Source organism: Rhinolophus ferrumequinum, chromosome 6 (assembly GCF_004115265.2).
Source record: "Rhinolophus ferrumequinum isolate MPI-CBG mRhiFer1 chromosome 6, mRhiFer1_v1.p, whole genome shotgun sequence".
Classification (NCBI taxonomy): domain Eukaryota; kingdom Metazoa; phylum Chordata; class Mammalia; order Chiroptera; family Rhinolophidae; genus Rhinolophus; species Rhinolophus ferrumequinum.
In genome coordinates, this window is record NC_046289.1 from 39,962,750 (window position 1) to 39,981,690 (window position 18,941).

An 18,941-nucleotide genomic window follows, 5' to 3' on the forward strand; every position below is an offset into this window, starting at 1 on the left:
AGAAAAACTAAGAAATAGAAACGGAATTGATCGCTTACTCAATAATGTACATAATACTAAAGATCTCTTTAATTTGAAATTTATTAATATTTCAACATGTTAAATTATACAGCTTTGAGTATTTTTTAAAATTGAGTCAGAGTTAATACTATATTGTTAATAAAGTTTAGGTATATACATTCTCTGGGCCTAGGGAGGTACTATTATCATCTTTGTTTTTAAAACTGATGAGGAAAACCAAGCTTAAAAATGAAAGAACCCACACTTAAACATTAAAGGTTTGTACACCAAACTGATTCTTGAAACAATAACCATCACCAAAGTAAACAGGCAAGAGAGTCATTTATTAAAGTCATTTGCAAATTACAATGGGAAAGTAAAAAAAATCACATGGATATTTTACATAAGACACCCCCCCACACACACACACAAACATCCTATTACTTTTATATTGTCACATTTATGAAATGCACTGCCAACATATATAGAAATGGAACTGTTCAATAACGAGTATTAGATGGCTAGCTTGAGTGAACCATTTTTTCTACCACTATGTAATCTGTTCTCTATCTTTTAAAGTTATAGAAAGGCACACTATACTGTTAGTAAGTTTTTAATTTGAAGAATGATTTTACAATTACCCAGGTCATGTATTGTTTGGTTTTCAGTGTTTATGAAACTGAAGTCAAGTTTCTTTTTTAATAACACCTTTAATATAAGATAATCTCAACTGATGCCCAATGATGATTTCCTATTGTAATTGTTAAAACTTTAATTGCCATGATATGAGAAAGAATTGTGTATAGGTAACAGAACTTTTGTTTTGAACATTTCTGACATCAACATTCCCTACATCAGACACTCTTTAGTCTGGTATCCATAGATACCTATAGAGTTCACGAGTGAGCTTGGGAAATAATAAATCTCCTTAACTTTTAGTAAGTGCAAAATTATACATATGTATGTATGGATTTTTCTGGGAAGAGGGTCCCGACCTTAACATTCTCAAAAGGGAACTATCATCTCACATAACTTAGGAAAACCAAGTCATATTTATTAGCAAATATTACTTTCAATCATAATCTAAAAAAAGACTATGGATGCGTATGTACTATTTCAAGTATCTATTATACAGCCTAATCATAGTAGGTGAAGAGTAAATAAAGACTTTCTGGAAGGAGGAATATATAGATGTAGACACATAGACACACCTATATTAAATATAACATAGTATATATGCTGTTATGAAAACAGTGTGGGTACTGTTTTAAAATAAAACTCAAAAGCTGACCGTCTAAATACAACTTCACCTTGGTTATTAGTTTACTTACTAAAGAACCTAAAGGACTATAGTCAATGTATTCTTACAAAAGACAAGAATATATGTAGAACTGAATCAAACAGATTTTATTCAACTTTTTTAGGATGAGGAAAACAAATGATATAAAATAAGTCATAAGAAATGCTCTTTTAAACTACGATCTTAAACCAATGTTTTACAAAATGCTCACACAGCAAATACGAAAAGCTACAACATACTCTTTTTATAACTTCTGCTGCCATAAATGCAACATTAACAAATATACAAATTTCTTCTGTACCAATCTTAAAAGTAGAATTACTGAATTACTAATTCTTTGATGTTATTCATACACATTTATTCATACGCTTTTAATGAGATCATTGCCAATACATACATTATTTTCCTTAACTTTATTTTTATATTAAGCCAATGTCTGTCATGCATCTATCAAAATCCTTACAGTAAATTACACAGGTTTGTAATCCAATTTAGACTCTAGTTTCTTAGAATCAGCCACTTTTCTGACTGCTTTCATGAAGTCTTCCTGTACTACAAAATCATGATCAGCACGAATTGCAAACATACCTGTGGAGAACAAAACATAACTGCTACATATAATATGTGAATTATTTATTATAAGAAACTAAATAATGTAATTCCATAGAATAAATGTTAAGGAACCTAGATTTACTATTGCTGAATCAGTAATTTTGGTTTGTTAAAAATCACTATCATTGTTCAATAAATTCCCATAGCTATTGTGAGCATTATTTTCCAAAAGAAAAGCTAGAAAACAATGAGACAATTAACTAAATATTTAAAATCCAGCTCATACAGTCTCTGTATCCAATGGCATCTTGGAAAAAAACAAACCAAATCCAACTATCAACAAAACATACAGTTTAGGCAGTAGTTTCTTAATTCCACAGGCAGCAATTCCCTGGAAGGAAGGAGCACGTATATGGTTTGGGAAAATACAACACACTTCCAGTTATCTTGATAGCTGTTTCTTGTTAATAATCAAAAGTTTAGGGAGTAGGAAATTTTAAAAAGCCACCAGTGAGCTTTAACAAAACTCAGTGCCATTATTTACATATTAAAATTACCCTATTTATGTACAAATTGACTTTCATATTCAAGTATCACAATTCAATTTTTTCTTTCAAGTTTTTGACAAGTTACTTGTCAAATACTAATTGACAAAGGGATAAGAGTTTTTAGTTTGTGTTTTTTCTTTTTAATATTCTGTAGTTGTATAATGGATGTAGGTCCCAGGTTTTGAGAGGATCCTGTATTTCATGAAAAGCTAAAACTGGTAAGTTATCACTATCTACTAATTAAATGAATCCTACTAATATTTTCATTAAGGATCTGCTTATATTGCTTTTTCACTTATGTAAAATGAGTGGGTTTGAGTAGAAAAGTTCAAGAGATACTTCCTATCTTCCCTTTCAAGATTTCTAATTATAAGGGTCTTGAAAATAGCACTCTATGTTGTCCTCAGAAATCAGGTGAATGGAAATGACTTTTAATACTGAAGTTTTAAAACTTGTTTAGAAGGTTACTACTAAGTTAGGTAAGTTATTTTTCCAAACCTTGTACATATGACTGTTTCCAAATCATTGTTTAGTGAATGAGGGAGTCTGAGATACATTGTGATCCAAAAATTATGAAAATCTCTGGATTTGAATGGAAAAGACAACTATAACTGAATCTAGTGTGTTTTTACTTACAGAAAGATGTTAACAAAAAAGGCTTGAAGTATAAAAGAAAACCAAAGAATTTCAGTATTGTCTCCAGATGTGAATGCTCCACCGTTAAAAAGCTAAAATTTGAATCCACACAGAAGTTATATAGCTCTTTATTGGAAATAGCTAAAAATAAATTTTTAAATATGTGAAAAATAAGGAGACTCATAATTTGATGGCATCAGCCTTTAAGATTATGACACTCTTTTTTTAGGATTTCAATTTCACTAAAGAAATCTTTAGATAATAATTTAGTCCAGTATAGATTTTAGAAAAAAGAATGTCATAAATTACTCCAAGTAGTTCAAGCTGCATGACAGTGTAGCCTTAATACTTTTCTTCGCTAATAAGTCTTTGGGAGCATGACTTACTCTAGTACTGAGTTTCTAGACCTGCAGATCTTTTGATTCAGATACTGAGTCACAGTATGCCCACAAAGATATTCCTATGGAAAAGCCATGCCTGAGGAGCCTCTTTAAATGCTATCTGTTGAATTTACAAGAAATGTTAATATAAAGCTAAAGGTGATACAAAAAAAAGAGGAAATCACATGTTGTAACACCGTAGAAATTAATTTTTTCGATTTTGAGATTCTGTGTAAAGGACGAAGATTAAATGACCCTGGGCTTTAAAGAAGCCTCTTGGTACCAGAAATAAAAATAGAATCACACAACCCACAGGGAAAATTATATTAAAAAACTATTACATTTTACACAAGTTGCATGATCACAAATTCAGAGATCAATATTTCAAAGCTTACTGCTGACAGATTAGTAGCAGGACACATCATCCACTTTGCAGCCGATTCCTGTGGTGCTGACCCAGTCTCCTTCCAGCCACAGGTATGGCAAAGTTCTGTATAGTCTTGGCCTTACTTCAGGGGCTCAGTCTCCTATCACAAGCATGTCTTTGCACATTCTGCTCTAAGGCATCCAGACTGCTAAGGAGCTAACATACCCAAGGGCAAATCTTATCTAAGGGGAGATGAGAGCTGGTAAATAAATGCCAGTCTCCTATATTTCAGCTGGGTAATCCTAGAAGGCATTTCTGTGTTTCTCTGAGGGTCTCATAAGAAATCAAACTCCCCTTACCTAGAGCAGCTATCTCAATAGTGCAGCCTTATAATTGCTTTCCCTTTTTCAATCTCAGTTGTCCCATTCTCTCCTGTATTTTGGAGTCATTCCCCAAAACAATTACGCAAATCTTTGCAAAGCCCAGGCTCTGCTTTTGGACAAACTCAACACGTTTTTAGCAAATTAAACAAATCAAATCAATAGCAAAAATTGTACCTAAAAAAACCATACCTGCTTCAGTACAAACATTTCTCAGGTCTGCTCCGTTAAAGCCATCTGAAAGCTTCACAATTGCTTCATAATCTGTTTAGGAAAAAATACTGGAAGTTAGGGGGGGAAAAGACCTTTTCTTGAGTTATGCACAAATGGAAAATTTAAACTGAAGAGCTTGCTTTGAATTCGATCACCTAGGCATCATCTGTTATCATTTCACAATTACAGACAACCAGAAACTATACTTCTGCTAAGTAAACCAGCACCAAGCAGAAATAAACATACTTTTAAAACTTTAAAACCAACAAATATCCTCAATATCTGAAAGCATCTTTTCTGAGATTAGACTTTGAAAGAAAATGAGGACTTGAGACAAAGCTCTGACCCTATAACAAAGCAAATCTGTCCAGCTTTAAACCAAATTCCAAGAGTAGCCAACTTCTATTTCTCAGCAGCTGGAAAGAGCACCCTTAACGAGCTTGAAAGCATCTTAATCTTTCAATACAGTGAAACAGTTATGCACAGGTAACTTCAGATATCTGTCAAGCTATAACTCATTAAACTGTGACCAGATCTTTAATTTGAATAAACCGAGGCATTCAAAACCAACTGTAATCACAATGGAATTTACTCACATAAGCCAAATATAAAATATACCAAATATAGTCAGCAGACGTAATTTTATCATATGGAATTTTCAAATGCTAAAGCAAGCATTGGGTAGCTTTTATGGTTTTTGTACAAGCTCTAAGTGGTGAGGTATCAGATCTATGATAACAGTGATTATAAAGTGACCATTGTATCCACAAGGCAGACTTAAAATGCAGAACTGTTGGTTTGGGGTGGCAGTTATGGACTTGATATAGAACAGGGACAGAAATAAGAGGCAGAGTAGGCTACTACAATGTGAGTAACTCACGAGAAACCCTTTGTCAGGCAATCTAGAGTATGTCAATCTTTATTAGAAACCACACAGGGAATTGTTAGTCTTCATTCAGGTTCAAATTAATTGTAAACTTCCTGAGAGCAGGGATTCCCAAGGTTAACATAGTATCTGGCACCTAGCAAGAGTTCAGTATTGGAAGAAACCTATAAATGACATTTTTATTTCAGCTCAATCTTTCCAGCTCAAAACTCTTTTACATAAGCAATAAGAAAATTAGTGAGAGGCGATAACCAAATATTTGTAATTATTTCTACATTAACTTCTACAAGGTTTTTAGAGCTGCTCGGTAATTATACTAGATTCCCATCTTCACTCTGAACTTGCTTTCTATTTCACTTAGAAAATAAAAGCATTCAGAAGAAAAACTCTACAAGTTCCTGCCATATTTGAGAATCTGTCATCATCAGCATCCATATATTCTGCCTTCCCTCCTATTCTATGCTCATAGACAAGGCTAACCCCTTTTCAAGGAAAGTGCACTATAAATTTCTCACTCTCCTAGATCATTCCCATAAGCATAAAGAGAACTGTAAGTTCTTCTATCTTAAAGAAAACTGCCCCAAATTCTCGTCTCCATTTCTGCTACAGCTCCATTTCTTCTCTTCTCCCCTTTGCTATAGAACTCCTTGAAAGAAATGTCTAAACTCAATGTCTCTCCTCCCAATCTCTCTGAAACACATTTGAAGTAGACTTTCATTCCCACCACTCCAAAGAAATTGTTTTTGATAAGGTCGACAATGGTCTCCACATGGTAAAACCGAAGGTCCATTCTCAGAACTCTTTTTATCTGACCCACTGTCAGCATTTGACAGAGAATTAATCCTTCCTTGTAACAATTTCTTCATTTATATTCCAGGACACCACTAGCTCCTGATTCTACTCCTGTAGACTATACCTGTGTGACTATACCTGCTCCATCTCTGATGGTTCTTCATCTCAACTTCTTAATGTCAGAATTATCTCAGCTCAGTTTCTGAGACTCTTCTCTACCCACATTCGCTTCCTCAGAAATCTCATCTAACCTCAAGACTTTAAAAACCATTTTTATGCTATTATCCACATTTATGTTTCCAGACCACCCCAATGAACTATTGATGCATACACAACTACTAATCAACATCTTTATTTGGATATCTAATTGGCATGTCAAATGCCAATTAAAACCTAATCTTTAAAACCTAATCTTTCCAGTCTTCCTCTATTTTTACTGATGGTAACTCCATCTTTACAGTTGTCTGAGTCAAAAACGTTAAGTTTTCCCTACTCCTCTTTAGCTCACATTCCACATCCAATTCATTACCAAGTCACCTCTATTTTCAAAATACATCCAGAATCTCATTATCTTAAAACACTGCTACCACCTTGGACCATGCCACCATCACCTTTGCCTGGATCACTGAAATAACCTAACTGATCCTCTTGCTTGTCCCTCTTCATGCAGTCAGAATAATGATTTTTTAACATAAGTGAATTTCGAGATATTTACAGATGAAATGATATAATGTTGAGATTTGCTTTTTAAAAATACAGACGGAAGGTAAGGGGTGGGAGAGATTAAAGATGAAACATGACTGGCCAAGAATTCATAATTATTGAGGCTGGGGGATGAGAACCTAGGGTTAGAAGTTCATTGTATTTTATCTCTACATTTATGTATTTCTAGTTTTCTATAATAAAAAGTTAAAAATATCAAAAAGTAGGATCATATCATTCCTTTGCTCACAATCCTCCAATGGCATCTAAATCATTATAAATAAAAGCCAAAGTTTGTACATGATGGCCTCAATAAGGCTCTACACACTCTGGTCCCCATTACTTCTATGATTTCACTTGCTATCACTGTCCCATTTACTCTGCCACAGGCACTCTGGCCTCTTCGCTGGTCCTAGAATGTTCCAAGCATGCACCTGCTTCAAAGTTCTTACTTGCCGCTCCCTCTGCATGATTTCCTCCAAATATTCACATCTAGTTTCTTCATCTTTTCAGGTCACTGCTTAAAAATCACCTTCTTGATAAGGCCTTCCCCGTGCTGCCCTCTCCCCACCTCCACTTATATATTCATTCATGCCTACTCCTGGCATTACCTAGTCCCCTTTTCTTGCTTTATTTTACTCCACGGCACATATCACCATCTAATATACTATATATTTTACTCACTTTATCTGTCTTTCCTAACAAGAATGTAAGTTCTATAAAGGCAGGAATTCATCAGTTTTGTTCATTGCTATATACCGAACACTTAGAACAATTCCTAGCATAGAGCTGACGCTCAATAACTATCAGCCAAATTTAAAACCACCATGTTTGCTGAATTTAAAACCAGATTTGACAGACTGTCAATGATATTCAACAGCATTTTGCTTAATTTACCAAATGCAAATATATATAAAATAGGTTATTTCCTTACCTATTTCACCATGCTTTGTAATGGGACCTGCATGGATTTTCAATATATCTAATCTTGCTTGTTCGTTTGGTAAATCAATATCTGAAAACAAGAAATTATAAAAAATTCTTTTGCAGTCAGTTTTTTGTTTCTTTTCTTAAATAAAGTAGGGGGTGAGGAGGAGATATAGAAAGAGAACTGAACATAGACAAACGGAAATGGACAGCAGGTAAAGAAACTCAACTCACGTATTTTTCTATCTAATCTTCCTGGACGAAGCAAAGCAGGATCTAGTGTATCTGGTCGGTTTGTAGCCATGATCATTTTAACTCTATGTAGAGTATCAAATCCATCCATTTGATTCAGTAACTAAGAATATATTTGTAAATAAAAATCATAAACAGATTTTACAAAACATCCCAACCATTAAAAAAATACATAGCACACTCTTTATATACCTAATACCATGAAATGTATTGCCTACACATAGCTACGTAGTGATGTAACTGTCAAAATGATCATTTTATGAAATCCTACTTTTTTCTCTCTCAAAGGGATACACTTTCCATCCTCAAAGTTCCAAGATTATTTAACTGTTTACCTTCTGATAGCTATTAGGTAGTTTTAACAGTGTGAAGGTTTTCATCTGGTCAAGAATTATGTGGATCTGATTTCCAAGTTTTCTTCATACCATTACTTTTAAAAATAAAAACTAGTAACAAAATCTATTGTATAAAATGTGTATGGCATGCTGGCATAAAATTTACATTGGGATAACCAGACATAATTATTTTTCTATAAATTTGATAATAAGTCCATTAAATTATCTTTTCAAATAATTCTACTATACATAGAAATAGAGACAGTACACATGTCCTTTGATTCCTAAAGTTTTCTGAGTCAATGTTGAAAAAGCTAACTGCATTTAACAAACTCTTTAAAATATAGCTAGCCTGACATGTCTATTTCCCAAAGTATCTGTTAGTTGACAACATATCAGTTACATGAATAAAACTAATATCTGCATTTTAAAAAAAATACCTCAGTTTAAAGTCTAACAGACTCTACAACTAATTTTAAAACACTATATCTTCTGAGCAAATCAGTATAATTATGAAAAATAATTTTCAAATATCCATTCTTAGACAAAACTGGACACTACATTACCTATGTTACCCAGCTCCTATTTGTAGAAATGGGAAAATATATTTGGGATCTTGCCATCACTTTCACAGAATTTGGAGGGGAGAAAGGCTTTATGTACATTCTAATATCCCATCATCCAACTTTTTCCATTATAAAAACTATTTTAGTTTCCTCACATTCTCAGCAATAAAGCAAGAGAGGAAAGTGTTAGTGATTTTTAGAGCAGCCACCTACATAATTATAACTCATTTATTGCCACCAGTTTTAATATGTCCATTACTCATAAAATGTCTTAACTAAAATTAGTGCAAGATCACATTCACCATGTAAGTTATACAATATACAATTTAAACGTCTGAATGGCTGTCTGTTCAAAAGACATAGAAAAGCAGAGCTGTACATCAAATAGGAATTTTGTAGATACCCATTATTTTCTGTAGTCATTTTCTTACTCAAGATTGTGGTGGAGAATTGTGTTCATTCCTGTCAATATTTTCAAATTTCATACTTAAGTGTATTCTTCATTTAAACCATTGTACATATTTGGCTTTCAAATATCCAACGTTCACTTCTTTATTCAATAAATACTGATTTCTTTATAAATCCCATTTACCAAATCTTACCTCCATTAAAGTTCTCTGAATCTCTCTATCAGCTGAAGTACCCTCAGAAAACCGACGACCACCTAAAATAGTGATATGGTAACTCATATGCATTACTTTCTCTCTATAACTATCATTTAAGAAAAGAGAATATGACAGTTTCTGGGGTTAAAAACATTAAGATGAAAATTAAATAGTAAGAATTTTATCTGACAAAGTTAATGATTTTGGTATAACATTTATTATTTTGTCAACGTCAAAGGTTATGTATTAAAATTGGTAAAACTTCATTAAGAATTTTTTTAAAATATCCAGTTCATTTTGTGACTTTATACAAGTTGCAATTGGAGGAGATAAGAAAAAAGTTCTTTTAGATTTTTTAAAAATTTCCTAATGCTTTCAAGAAAATCTTAAAATAAATTTTAAAAGGTGTTACTCTTACCAATAGCATCTATTTCATCCATAAAAATAATGCATGGTTGATGGTCTCTGGCATAATTAAACATTTCTCTGATCAAACGAGCACTTTCACCAATATACTTGTCTACAATAGAACTAGATACAACCTGATTAAAGGAAAAACATTAAGGTAAACATAAATAATTCAAATAAAATTTAATTTCAACACCTACACAAAGAATCTTCCCTTTACCTTTAAGAAATTGCAGTCCAGCTGGCTAGCAACAGCTCGTGCCAAGAGTGTTTTTCCTGTACCTAAGAATGACAAAAGAAGTCCTAATTAAATGGAAAGTAAAACAAACTTTCAAAAGCCTTTTAAAGATGTAATCCTTTCGATAGTAAATTTTGTAAAGCAGAAGCTAAATCCTAAACAGCATTTCCATTGAAAATTCCAAAGCACTTCTACTTTAAATATTAAAATTTTAAAATTTATTCAGTATCCCTTGTAATTTTATTTAAAGCATACTGAGTAAAATAACCTTAGAAATATATCAAACCCTATTTACTCATAGACTACAGTGGAAACTTGTTACATTAAAATCCATTGGTTATTGTGCACACTAAATGGACCTTTTACCCATACAAGATATTGTATGTCAAGTGTTGGTTATTTAGAAACTATTGGTTCATTGAGTTATGAAAAGAAGTCCTAATTAAATGGAAAGTAAAACAAACTTTCAAAAGCCTTTTAAAGATGTAATCCTTTCGATAGTAAATTTTGTTTGAAATGTTGGCATTTTTCATTATACAATTAAAAAATCACATTTGTTAATATCACCACCAATCCCATCTTTTTAAGTATTAACATATTAGAAAGCTGCTGTCAAGCTCATAGTGCCAGACTTAAGTTTTCAAAAACTATAATTTTTGCTTGAAAGCTCAAATTTTACCACTGGCTACAGTTTTTCCTTTAACATTACAGGCTAACTTGATTCATTTTTGAAAAATGTGTACCAGATAACCAATAATCTGTCCGAATAACCAGTCTGATAACCACAGATTATCTCTAAATTGTTCTTTCAAGTAAATCAAGTATTCTGGAAAAGCAGCGAATTCAGCTAGCAACTCTAATAACTGAACAAGAGTTAACTATTCTAGTCAATATGCAACAGAAGCACTTTAGATGTCTTTTCTATTTCATCAGACAGAATAAAGATGTTATTCAAGGATCAATATTCAACAAAACTAGTAATTTTTACTGCTTCACCAAGGACATTTTAAAAACTGGCATTTTTTTCCCTAATACTGTGAGTGGTCAAGAACACAATGACCAATGGTACCACTCCATGCCATTGACTTAAGTGATTCATACTATGGCATGAGCAGTTTTACCCATATTGCTTTTGCACCATCAGCACAGATGCCAACACACTGAAAAAGACAAATAACATTTTGGTATTATGAAAGTAAGTTTTGACCTTGCAGACTCCCTGAAAGTGTCTCAGGGACACCCTAAGGTCTGTGAACCACATAGGACCATTATACTAGAATTATATGGCACATTAAGATATACAGCAGACACTTGAACAACATGGGTTTGAACTGCATGGGTCCACTAATATGCAGATTTTTTTTCAATAAATACTGTTTTCAATCCACCGTTGGAAGTCTGCTCATACAGAGGGCTGACTGTATACAGTGATTTATGCCATTTTATGACTTAAGCATGCATGTATTCTGGTATCTGCAGGGGTCCTGGAGCCAATCCCTAAGGATACCAAAGGTAGTTATGTTTTGGGGAAGTCAAACGTGTGGATTTTTCAACTTGTTCAAAGGTCAACTGTATATCCTATGAGGCACAAGAGGAATAAGCACGCTGAGAGAATAGTAGACCCAACTCTTCTATCCCTTTCTTACTCTGACCAGAGTAGAGATTGGAACTGCTTACTTTAAATTTCCACCTTATTTTTTTATTCCTTAATTCATTATTTCATTAGTGGGGCAGACATAATTCAATACCGACCTGGTGGTCCATATAGTAAACAGCCTTTTGGAGGTATTATTCCTACACGCTGGAATAATTCTGGGTTTGTAAGAGGTAATTCTATCACCTAGAAAAGAAGTTGCACGGTTTTTAAACAGTCGGTAAGGATTTTGATGTACTTTCAAATGTTTTAAGTAAAATATCAGCATAGTTAGGTATACACATTGTAATTTATAATATACGTAGTATTCCGTGTTATGTAAAATCATTTATATTAGAGGGTTTTCTTCAGGTAGATTTAAAATATCTCTCATATCTAAAAATTTTTAAATAGTATTTTTAGATTAACTAATTAAAAAGTGTGTGGTTATTTTAACAAACCACACACTTGACGAGAGTGATCATTACACAGGCATATAACTTGTCAAAACACATTGGAATTATACACTTTAAATCTGCATTTTATTGACTATAAAGTATGCCTCAATATAAAAATTATACTATAAAAAAAATCATTTCAGCAAAAATAAATAATCAAAAGGATCTATACTATTTTGCATTTGGGACTACACCACAAAATAATTATTAAATGGGGATATTTTGTTAAATTATAATTGTTACTAAGAAAAAAGGTATATAAAATTTTCATGTGTTGGAATTTTGTCATAGCAGCTTTGAAAGAATCACATATTCTGCTCTCAATGTCCTAAGGCTGATTCCAGGAAAGAACTGGAGAATAGAAAAATTGAGGTTATGAATGCCCAACATAAAGTCCTTATAGTACTAGGAATCTGTATCTTTAATAACAGAAAATTTAATGTATTAAACTCTGAAAACTACTGGCATAGGGCTTAAATCAGATGATGTAAACCATTCTGACTATCCTCATTCATTCCTAAATATTTCCATCCTAAATTAGGATGAAATCAATAGGACAATAAATTTGCTTCAAAGAGAATAATTAAGAAGCCATCTGTGCTGTGAAACAAGTTAATCCTGATTAGATTCTTCACCTAACAGTGTAAAAGATTTAAGCCACCCAAAAGCCAGTATTTTTCTTAAATGGCAGGAGACAGCTCCATCAAAATAAATATTTAAGGCACAGGTAACTTACTCTACTATATGGGTGGGAAGTTCACACTTATAGGGATATGGGGAAAACTACATTACACACGTTATCCAAATGTGCTCTGATCCAAGTAACCTATAATAATCAAAATCATCAAAATAATCAAAAAAGATGGCATGGGCATTAGATTATATCAATTATTCTTAATTTTTTCTTCTTTGTCAAAAAGAGCAGAATTTTTTTAAACACCATATTACCTCCAAATTAACAAACACCTATAATTTTCACAGCTAGAAATTCAGTGCTATTCTTATCTCAGCAAGAATATTAAACGTATCATTTTCAGTAACCACTCTTTGGACAAAGTAGTTTTTCATCCTCTTTCTCCCTTCATGAATTTTAAAACCAGTATTATTTATTATTAAGTTCTGAAAACAAAGCATCAACTACCAACCTCTCTTAATTCCCGAATCTGTTCTGACAGCCCTCCAATCTCAGAATAAGAAACATTCCCAGGGTCTTCATGAGACATGTTGTAAACCAGTGGATCCACCTCTCTTGGCAAATATCTGTAACGATAAGGCATGTGTATTTTTGTTTTAAAAGTTGCATTTTCTCTTAGCCTACAGATAAGAGTTTAAGTGACTTGCTTCTGTAAGCATCTACATGTGATTTTATAAAGACATGTTTAAATTATTAGGAACTAGTAAAAGGGACAAAGTGGCAAAATATTCAGTGGTAAAACACCCATACATTTTGGATAAAATCTTCCCTCTGTGAGAATAAAGATAAACTGAAACAGAATAAGAGACCTACCTCATGATAGTTAGTGTAGTCATATCCAAAGCAACTCTTGTTCCTGGTTTCAGCTTACTTTTGTCAAGCTAATTTTATAAAACAAAAGGAGTTAAATAAACATTTAAAAAGGGGAATAACACTCAAACAGGAGTATTATTATTTAGAAGCCAAATAATCATTGTTAACCTTCAGAGAGAACATTAGTATTAGATTTTAAACACCATGCCAATAGAAGAGTATGAAAGTTGTAATTCAAAGTTATTTCCATCTGCCCCCTAAAAGAATGCCCTTTTGTACATTCTCACTCAGTATGAAATGTGAAAATCAATCACTAATACACAAAGTTTGAGGTGGTAATGGCTTTGTTTATGAAGAAGGAATGGACTTTAGTGTTTTACTTTCAAAGGCTCACTCTTTAATATAGTTTTGCTCATTATTTTGATTCAGGCACTATATATAGTACAGTGACTTCTGCAATTAGTACCAAAGCACTTATACAGAAATCTGTTAGGTGAACATTTTGGAAGAAGGAAAGGGAAGCATTTAAAGTTGTGCCCATTAGATTTATTTTCAAAACTATAGCTTTTGGGGAAAATGTGTTACTTGATCATAGGAGATAAGGGGGAAATGCACTATTTCCCCTTAGAGATTTTTATTAAAATGCTAAAAACAAAACCAAACAAAGCAGAAAAACAGCAGCCATCATTCATGCCTTTGCTATATGCCAGACACTATGCTGAATACATTACATTACACATTAGGTTGAATCATACTGAACAAATTACTGACATATTTAGGCAGAATAACTTACTTGGCTAGAATTGGATAAAATCTATCCAACAGATTCACCTCACACTCAGGATGTTATTTTTCAAAAATAAAATTACCTTTTTCCATAGTTTAAAAAACTGCTTGCCAGTACAATTTCAGAATCACACAAATTGCTAACCACTTTCCATGGAATTTTTCAAAGACCTCTAAGTTTAGGATTTAGTGCCAATTAAAATGAAGTAAACAAGCAAAATAGTAGGTTTAACATAATGGATTAAGCTAAAAAAATTGACCGTGAGGTATTTGCAAAAGAGCTAAACAGAGATCAATGTGAAGCTATGTCAACATTTACATCTATAGGAAATACATACTCTGGTTTTTCTAATGTTTTCCAGTTTTCGAATACCCTCTTGCCCTCATACAACCATGAATTATCTTAGAAATGCCAACTTTTGGCATTTCCAGAGGGCCCTGAAAGGAATATAAAAGTCCTTTGTCAGACTAGGCATCTAATATTTTGATTTAGAAAATGTCATCTCACAGCTGTGCTAGGCAAAAATCCTAAGATTAGAATTAGTCCCTGGGTTAAATTCTGTTCTACAGCCATACTGTGTTAATGTTTTAAAACCTGAACCTGATACAACAAATACTTGGAAAAAGCTCTTCCCAATAAATGTATAACTATGTTCCAAAAACACTTCCTAAAAATAGGGTAGAACATAAATTGGCTTCAGAGGCTACTAAATGATTCAAAGCCATTTGTTGGTATTTTTGACGACTACAAAATGAAATGTGGAGTCATTTTAACTTGCCTATTCTAATCTAAATGAACTCATAAAAAACAAACTTAGGTTACAGTGAAGTCTGTAAGTAACATTTCGGAATGTTTAAATATAAAACTTAAGTAATTGATAGGGTAGAATCTTTTTCAGTTCCCTTCAAAAAACACATGAAAATAGAATGGTCTAAGAAATTTTCTAGTTCTAAAAGTCTTTGATTTTGAAGTGTATAGAGCTGACTGAGGCAAGTTGATACAGTAGAAAGTAAAGAATATCAGGAGTCAAAGCCCATGTTTGAGTTTAGGCTTTGCTAACAATTAGTTATATCTGAACAAATCACCTTTGGGAGTTATGGGCATAATGCCTAACCTGCTTACTTCAAGAGTGAAATAACTGATATGAAAGTGCTTTTGTCAATTGTAAAGCACTATACAGATGTAAAATGTTACCTGTCGACGACAACCCACAACATATCTTGGTCCGTTTGTAGCTTTAACAATGACTAGAAAAAGAAAATGAAAGAACAAATTAAAAAACATTAATTAAAAAATAAATATACCCACATCGATGGCAGGTTGAGTTTTATTTCTGTCCTTCAAGGAGACAATACATAGTTGAAAGAAAAATTAAGTCTATGCAAGAATAGCATCTACCTTCATTCATATTGTCATTAGAATAATAAGCATTTCAAAAGTTGGTCGTGGGAGGGAGTCTGCTTTTTTTGTTATCAACAATCTAATCCACTTACATTTTTCTTCAGTTAATTGCTTAAGTACTTCACCCACAATCTAAGAAAGACAGAAAAAAAGCATTAGTTTTTGCCAACAGCTAAAAAACAAAGCAATTACCATCACACCCCAAACTCCATTACCTACCTGCCCAACACTTTGTAGGGCCTTCAGATCATTTTCAGACTTTTCATACTGCTTGGTAAGTTCTTTCAATTGTTCCCTTACTGAAATAATATAATTTGAACATTTTTAATTAAACAATAATCTCAATGAGTTTCAGTTACTAAGTCTCACTTTACTTGTTTACTTTAGTTTATTTCACTTTACATATATTTCATCCATTGCATCCACCTGCTGTTAGTAGGTGACACGTTTAAAAACGAAATGTTACAAAGCATCATCTTTTTATTTTCTTAATCGGCAATACTCAGTCGTTCAAGGACATTTTAGGTTACATATTTAACAGATATTGACACTATGACACTTCTGGATTTGCACCTACAAATCCAAATAAAAGTTGGACACTTCCTCACCTCTTCACCTATCCATAGGGATTATTACTCTCTGTCTTTCTGCCCTAAATAAGGTCAACAGGTGCAGTGCTCCGCAGAATTACATGGTTATTGTCTTCCTGTATTTAATTAAACCACTCGGGTTTCTCAGTGAAGGTGCACTATGAAAAAATGTAAGTGCGCTTTTAGCTCAGGAGAGTAAGGGAAACTTGTGTGCCTGATAGACGACAACTCAAAACGTGAGAAAAGACGAAGAGGGTTATTATGACCGATGGATTCCCTCTCACCCTCCGTGTCCTGCTTTCCACTCCACTCACAGGTCAACTCCCCGGGTCTCATCTCTTGCCTGAGACTCACGCCTCTTCCTTTCTCCGGGATTCTGCAAATACGGTACTCCTTGCACCCCAACCTGGAAAACATCCCTGGCCCATTTCTTCCCCAGGTGTCCTCCAGTCCTCTCATTTCCGTCTCAAAACTGGGGATGTTCTGTCATCTGCACCAGACTGGGCCATTTCCACGCCCGAAGAAACTCTGCTACCCAATCTCAGGGCGGGATGACAAAGCGCCTTGTCCTCCGACCGAGGCCTTCCCATCTCAGGGTTCGGTTGCCGGGCTAGGCCAAAGGCCTCCGCTTTGTCAAAGACAGAAGCGGGTCCAGGCACGAGATTATGTGGAAAGAAAGGTGCACTCACACTCCTTTAGACGGCCGTCAATCTCCTTGTGCTCCAGCAGCTTCTTGCGGTAGTCCTGAAGCGCCTTATCTCTAGGGTCCGCCATGATGAGAAGCCGTCGCTCATAGGGGATGCCGGGAATGGCCATGGCGGCCAGGGCGGGGAAAGAGGAGGGGCGAGAGAGGAGAGCCTCCTTGGAAAGGCGGGTTCGTGAACGACCCCGCCCCTTCCGGTTGGCCCCGCCTCTCTATCCACCTCTCCGACTTCGGAATCTTTCACCTAGAACGCTGGTGTGCACAGAACGCCTCCGGCCACACTGTCCCCTGCAGGTTGGGCTGGGTAAAGCATGGTGCTGTAATCCTTATCTTCTGAGAGCCTCGGTATTCTTAAGTCACTGCTGCCCTGGAACCATGAAAGATTTTGTAATAAACTGAGATGGGAGTGAAGTCCGGAATGTGCAATTTTTATATATACAGCTTCGATGGCCTATCAGTATAACACAGTACTAGTCAAGATCTCTGTGTACAAAAGGAGTAGGCTATTTCATTCATTTATTCATTTGTACTAAGAATATGATCTGGTAGGGAGATGAGAAAAAGCAATTTCAGAGTAATAAACACTATACTATAGTGGAAATAAAGTATGGTGATGTTATAGAGTAAGGTGAGGAGAACAAATTTAGAACAGATACTGAGATAAGGAGTCAGCTGTGTAATAAACTGGAGAAACTTCCAAACAAAGGGAACAGCAAATGCAAAGGTATCCGGGTGAAAAACAGCTTGGCTCATTTCCAGGTACAGAAAGGAGGCCAATGAGACCGGAAGGGGGGCGAATTGTGGAGATGTGGGGCCCAAGATAAAGATGCTGAAGTAGCCTTGAGTCAGGAATTGGAAGTCTGATAGAACTGCCTTTCAGATTTCTGTGCTTTTCGAAAAAGTAATCTCTCAGTACTCTCTAAAATGAGCATAATAATTGTACCTATCTCATAGCGATGTCATGAGTTTTAAATAAGATAGTGGGCCTATAGCTATCAACATGATATCTGGCACATAGTTAGCATTCAAGAAAGTTATTTTAAATTACTTATTTTAAGGGTAGTAATAACCTCAATTTTTGTGGTACAGGTCCCTATTGCTGTACCTCTTCCCAGCATTGTTCCTGGGGAGAATTTATTGTTGTTCCAATAAAACCAGTCAAATTCCCCAAATAGAGTTCACTTGATCTTATCTTATCCAGTAGTCCAGTGGTTTGAATTTTAATAGGTATATCTTATCAATACATATAAAGTGCAAACTTACGTGAATTAAATTACCAAGGTCACATAAAAGATGTCTTCAATTTATTAGAAAAAAAATCTTATGTGCATTGTGAGAATATTCTATTCTGCCTTTTCAAACATAATGAGTATTGTAGTAGACAATAAACAAGAAAGATGGATTGAGCAGAAATACTCCCTTCTCCCACCCAGTTTCAATTATTCTGGTCAAACTAATCCATCCGTTCCAAAATATATCACTTCTGACATCAAGAAGTAAAGAAAAGAGGATGAGGCAGAGGGAAAAAAAAAGATAGCTCCTTTTGGTTCAATTCAATAAATATTTATGGGCACATACTCCCTTGATCTGTGTTTTTTTTCTCTTACCCATCTGGGAAAATTCCAACTTCAGATGAAGCTCCTATCTGTTTTTCAGTGTTGGCACCAGAACAGCCCTGTTCCTTTTTTATATGCACCTGTAAGACTGTATTCCTCTCCATCAGAAAATGTAGCTCAATTTGTAATTATACATTTAAAAGTGTGATTTAAAAGTGT

General features: G+C 34.2%; 1 protein-coding gene across 2 annotated transcripts; it reads right to left on the reverse strand.

Moving 5' to 3' along the window:
• Positions 1-323: 323 nt before the first annotated feature.
• PSMC6 (proteasome 26S subunit, ATPase 6) lies at positions 324-17,310 on the reverse strand. Of its 2 annotated transcripts, none has more exons than XM_033107470.1 (14): positions 17,153-17,310; positions 16,093-16,172; positions 15,966-16,005; positions 15,667-15,719; positions 13,686-13,753; positions 13,324-13,438; positions 11,840-11,927; positions 10,070-10,131; positions 9,860-9,983; positions 9,439-9,500; positions 7,918-8,038; positions 7,691-7,771; positions 4,356-4,427; positions 324-1,888 (listed from the first exon to the last, which is right to left on the reverse strand). In XM_033107470.1, exons 1-14 carry the CDS (start codon positions 17,277-17,279, stop codon positions 1,770-1,772), a joined length of 1,212 nt encoding a protein of 403 aa, XP_032963361.1. In that variant the 5' UTR covers positions 17,280-17,310; the 3' UTR covers positions 324-1,769. The 2 variants fall into 2 exon arrangements, with proteins under 2 accessions (XP_032963361.1, XP_032963362.1); XM_033107471.1 differs by lacking the exon at positions 324-1,888 and adding an exon at positions 1,918-2,243.
• Positions 17,311-18,941: the final 1,631 nt, after the last annotated feature.

What these genes read in the sequence shown, in the direction of transcription:
- PSMC6 (XM_033107470.1), bottom strand. Translation starts at nt 17,279, where the DNA reads ATGGCCATTCCCGGCATCCCCTATGAGCGACGGCTTCTCATCATGGCG. An exon ending in GCAATTAACTGAAGAAAAAT is followed by an intron (nt 15,720 to 15,965) that starts GTAAGTGGATTA and finishes TTCTTTTTCTAG; the next exon opens with TCATTGTTAAAGCTACAAAC. An exon ending in TTCAGAGAACTTTAATGGAG is followed by an intron (nt 8,039 to 9,438) that starts GTAAGATTTGGT and finishes ATATATTCTTAG; the next exon opens with TTACTGAATCAAATGGATGG.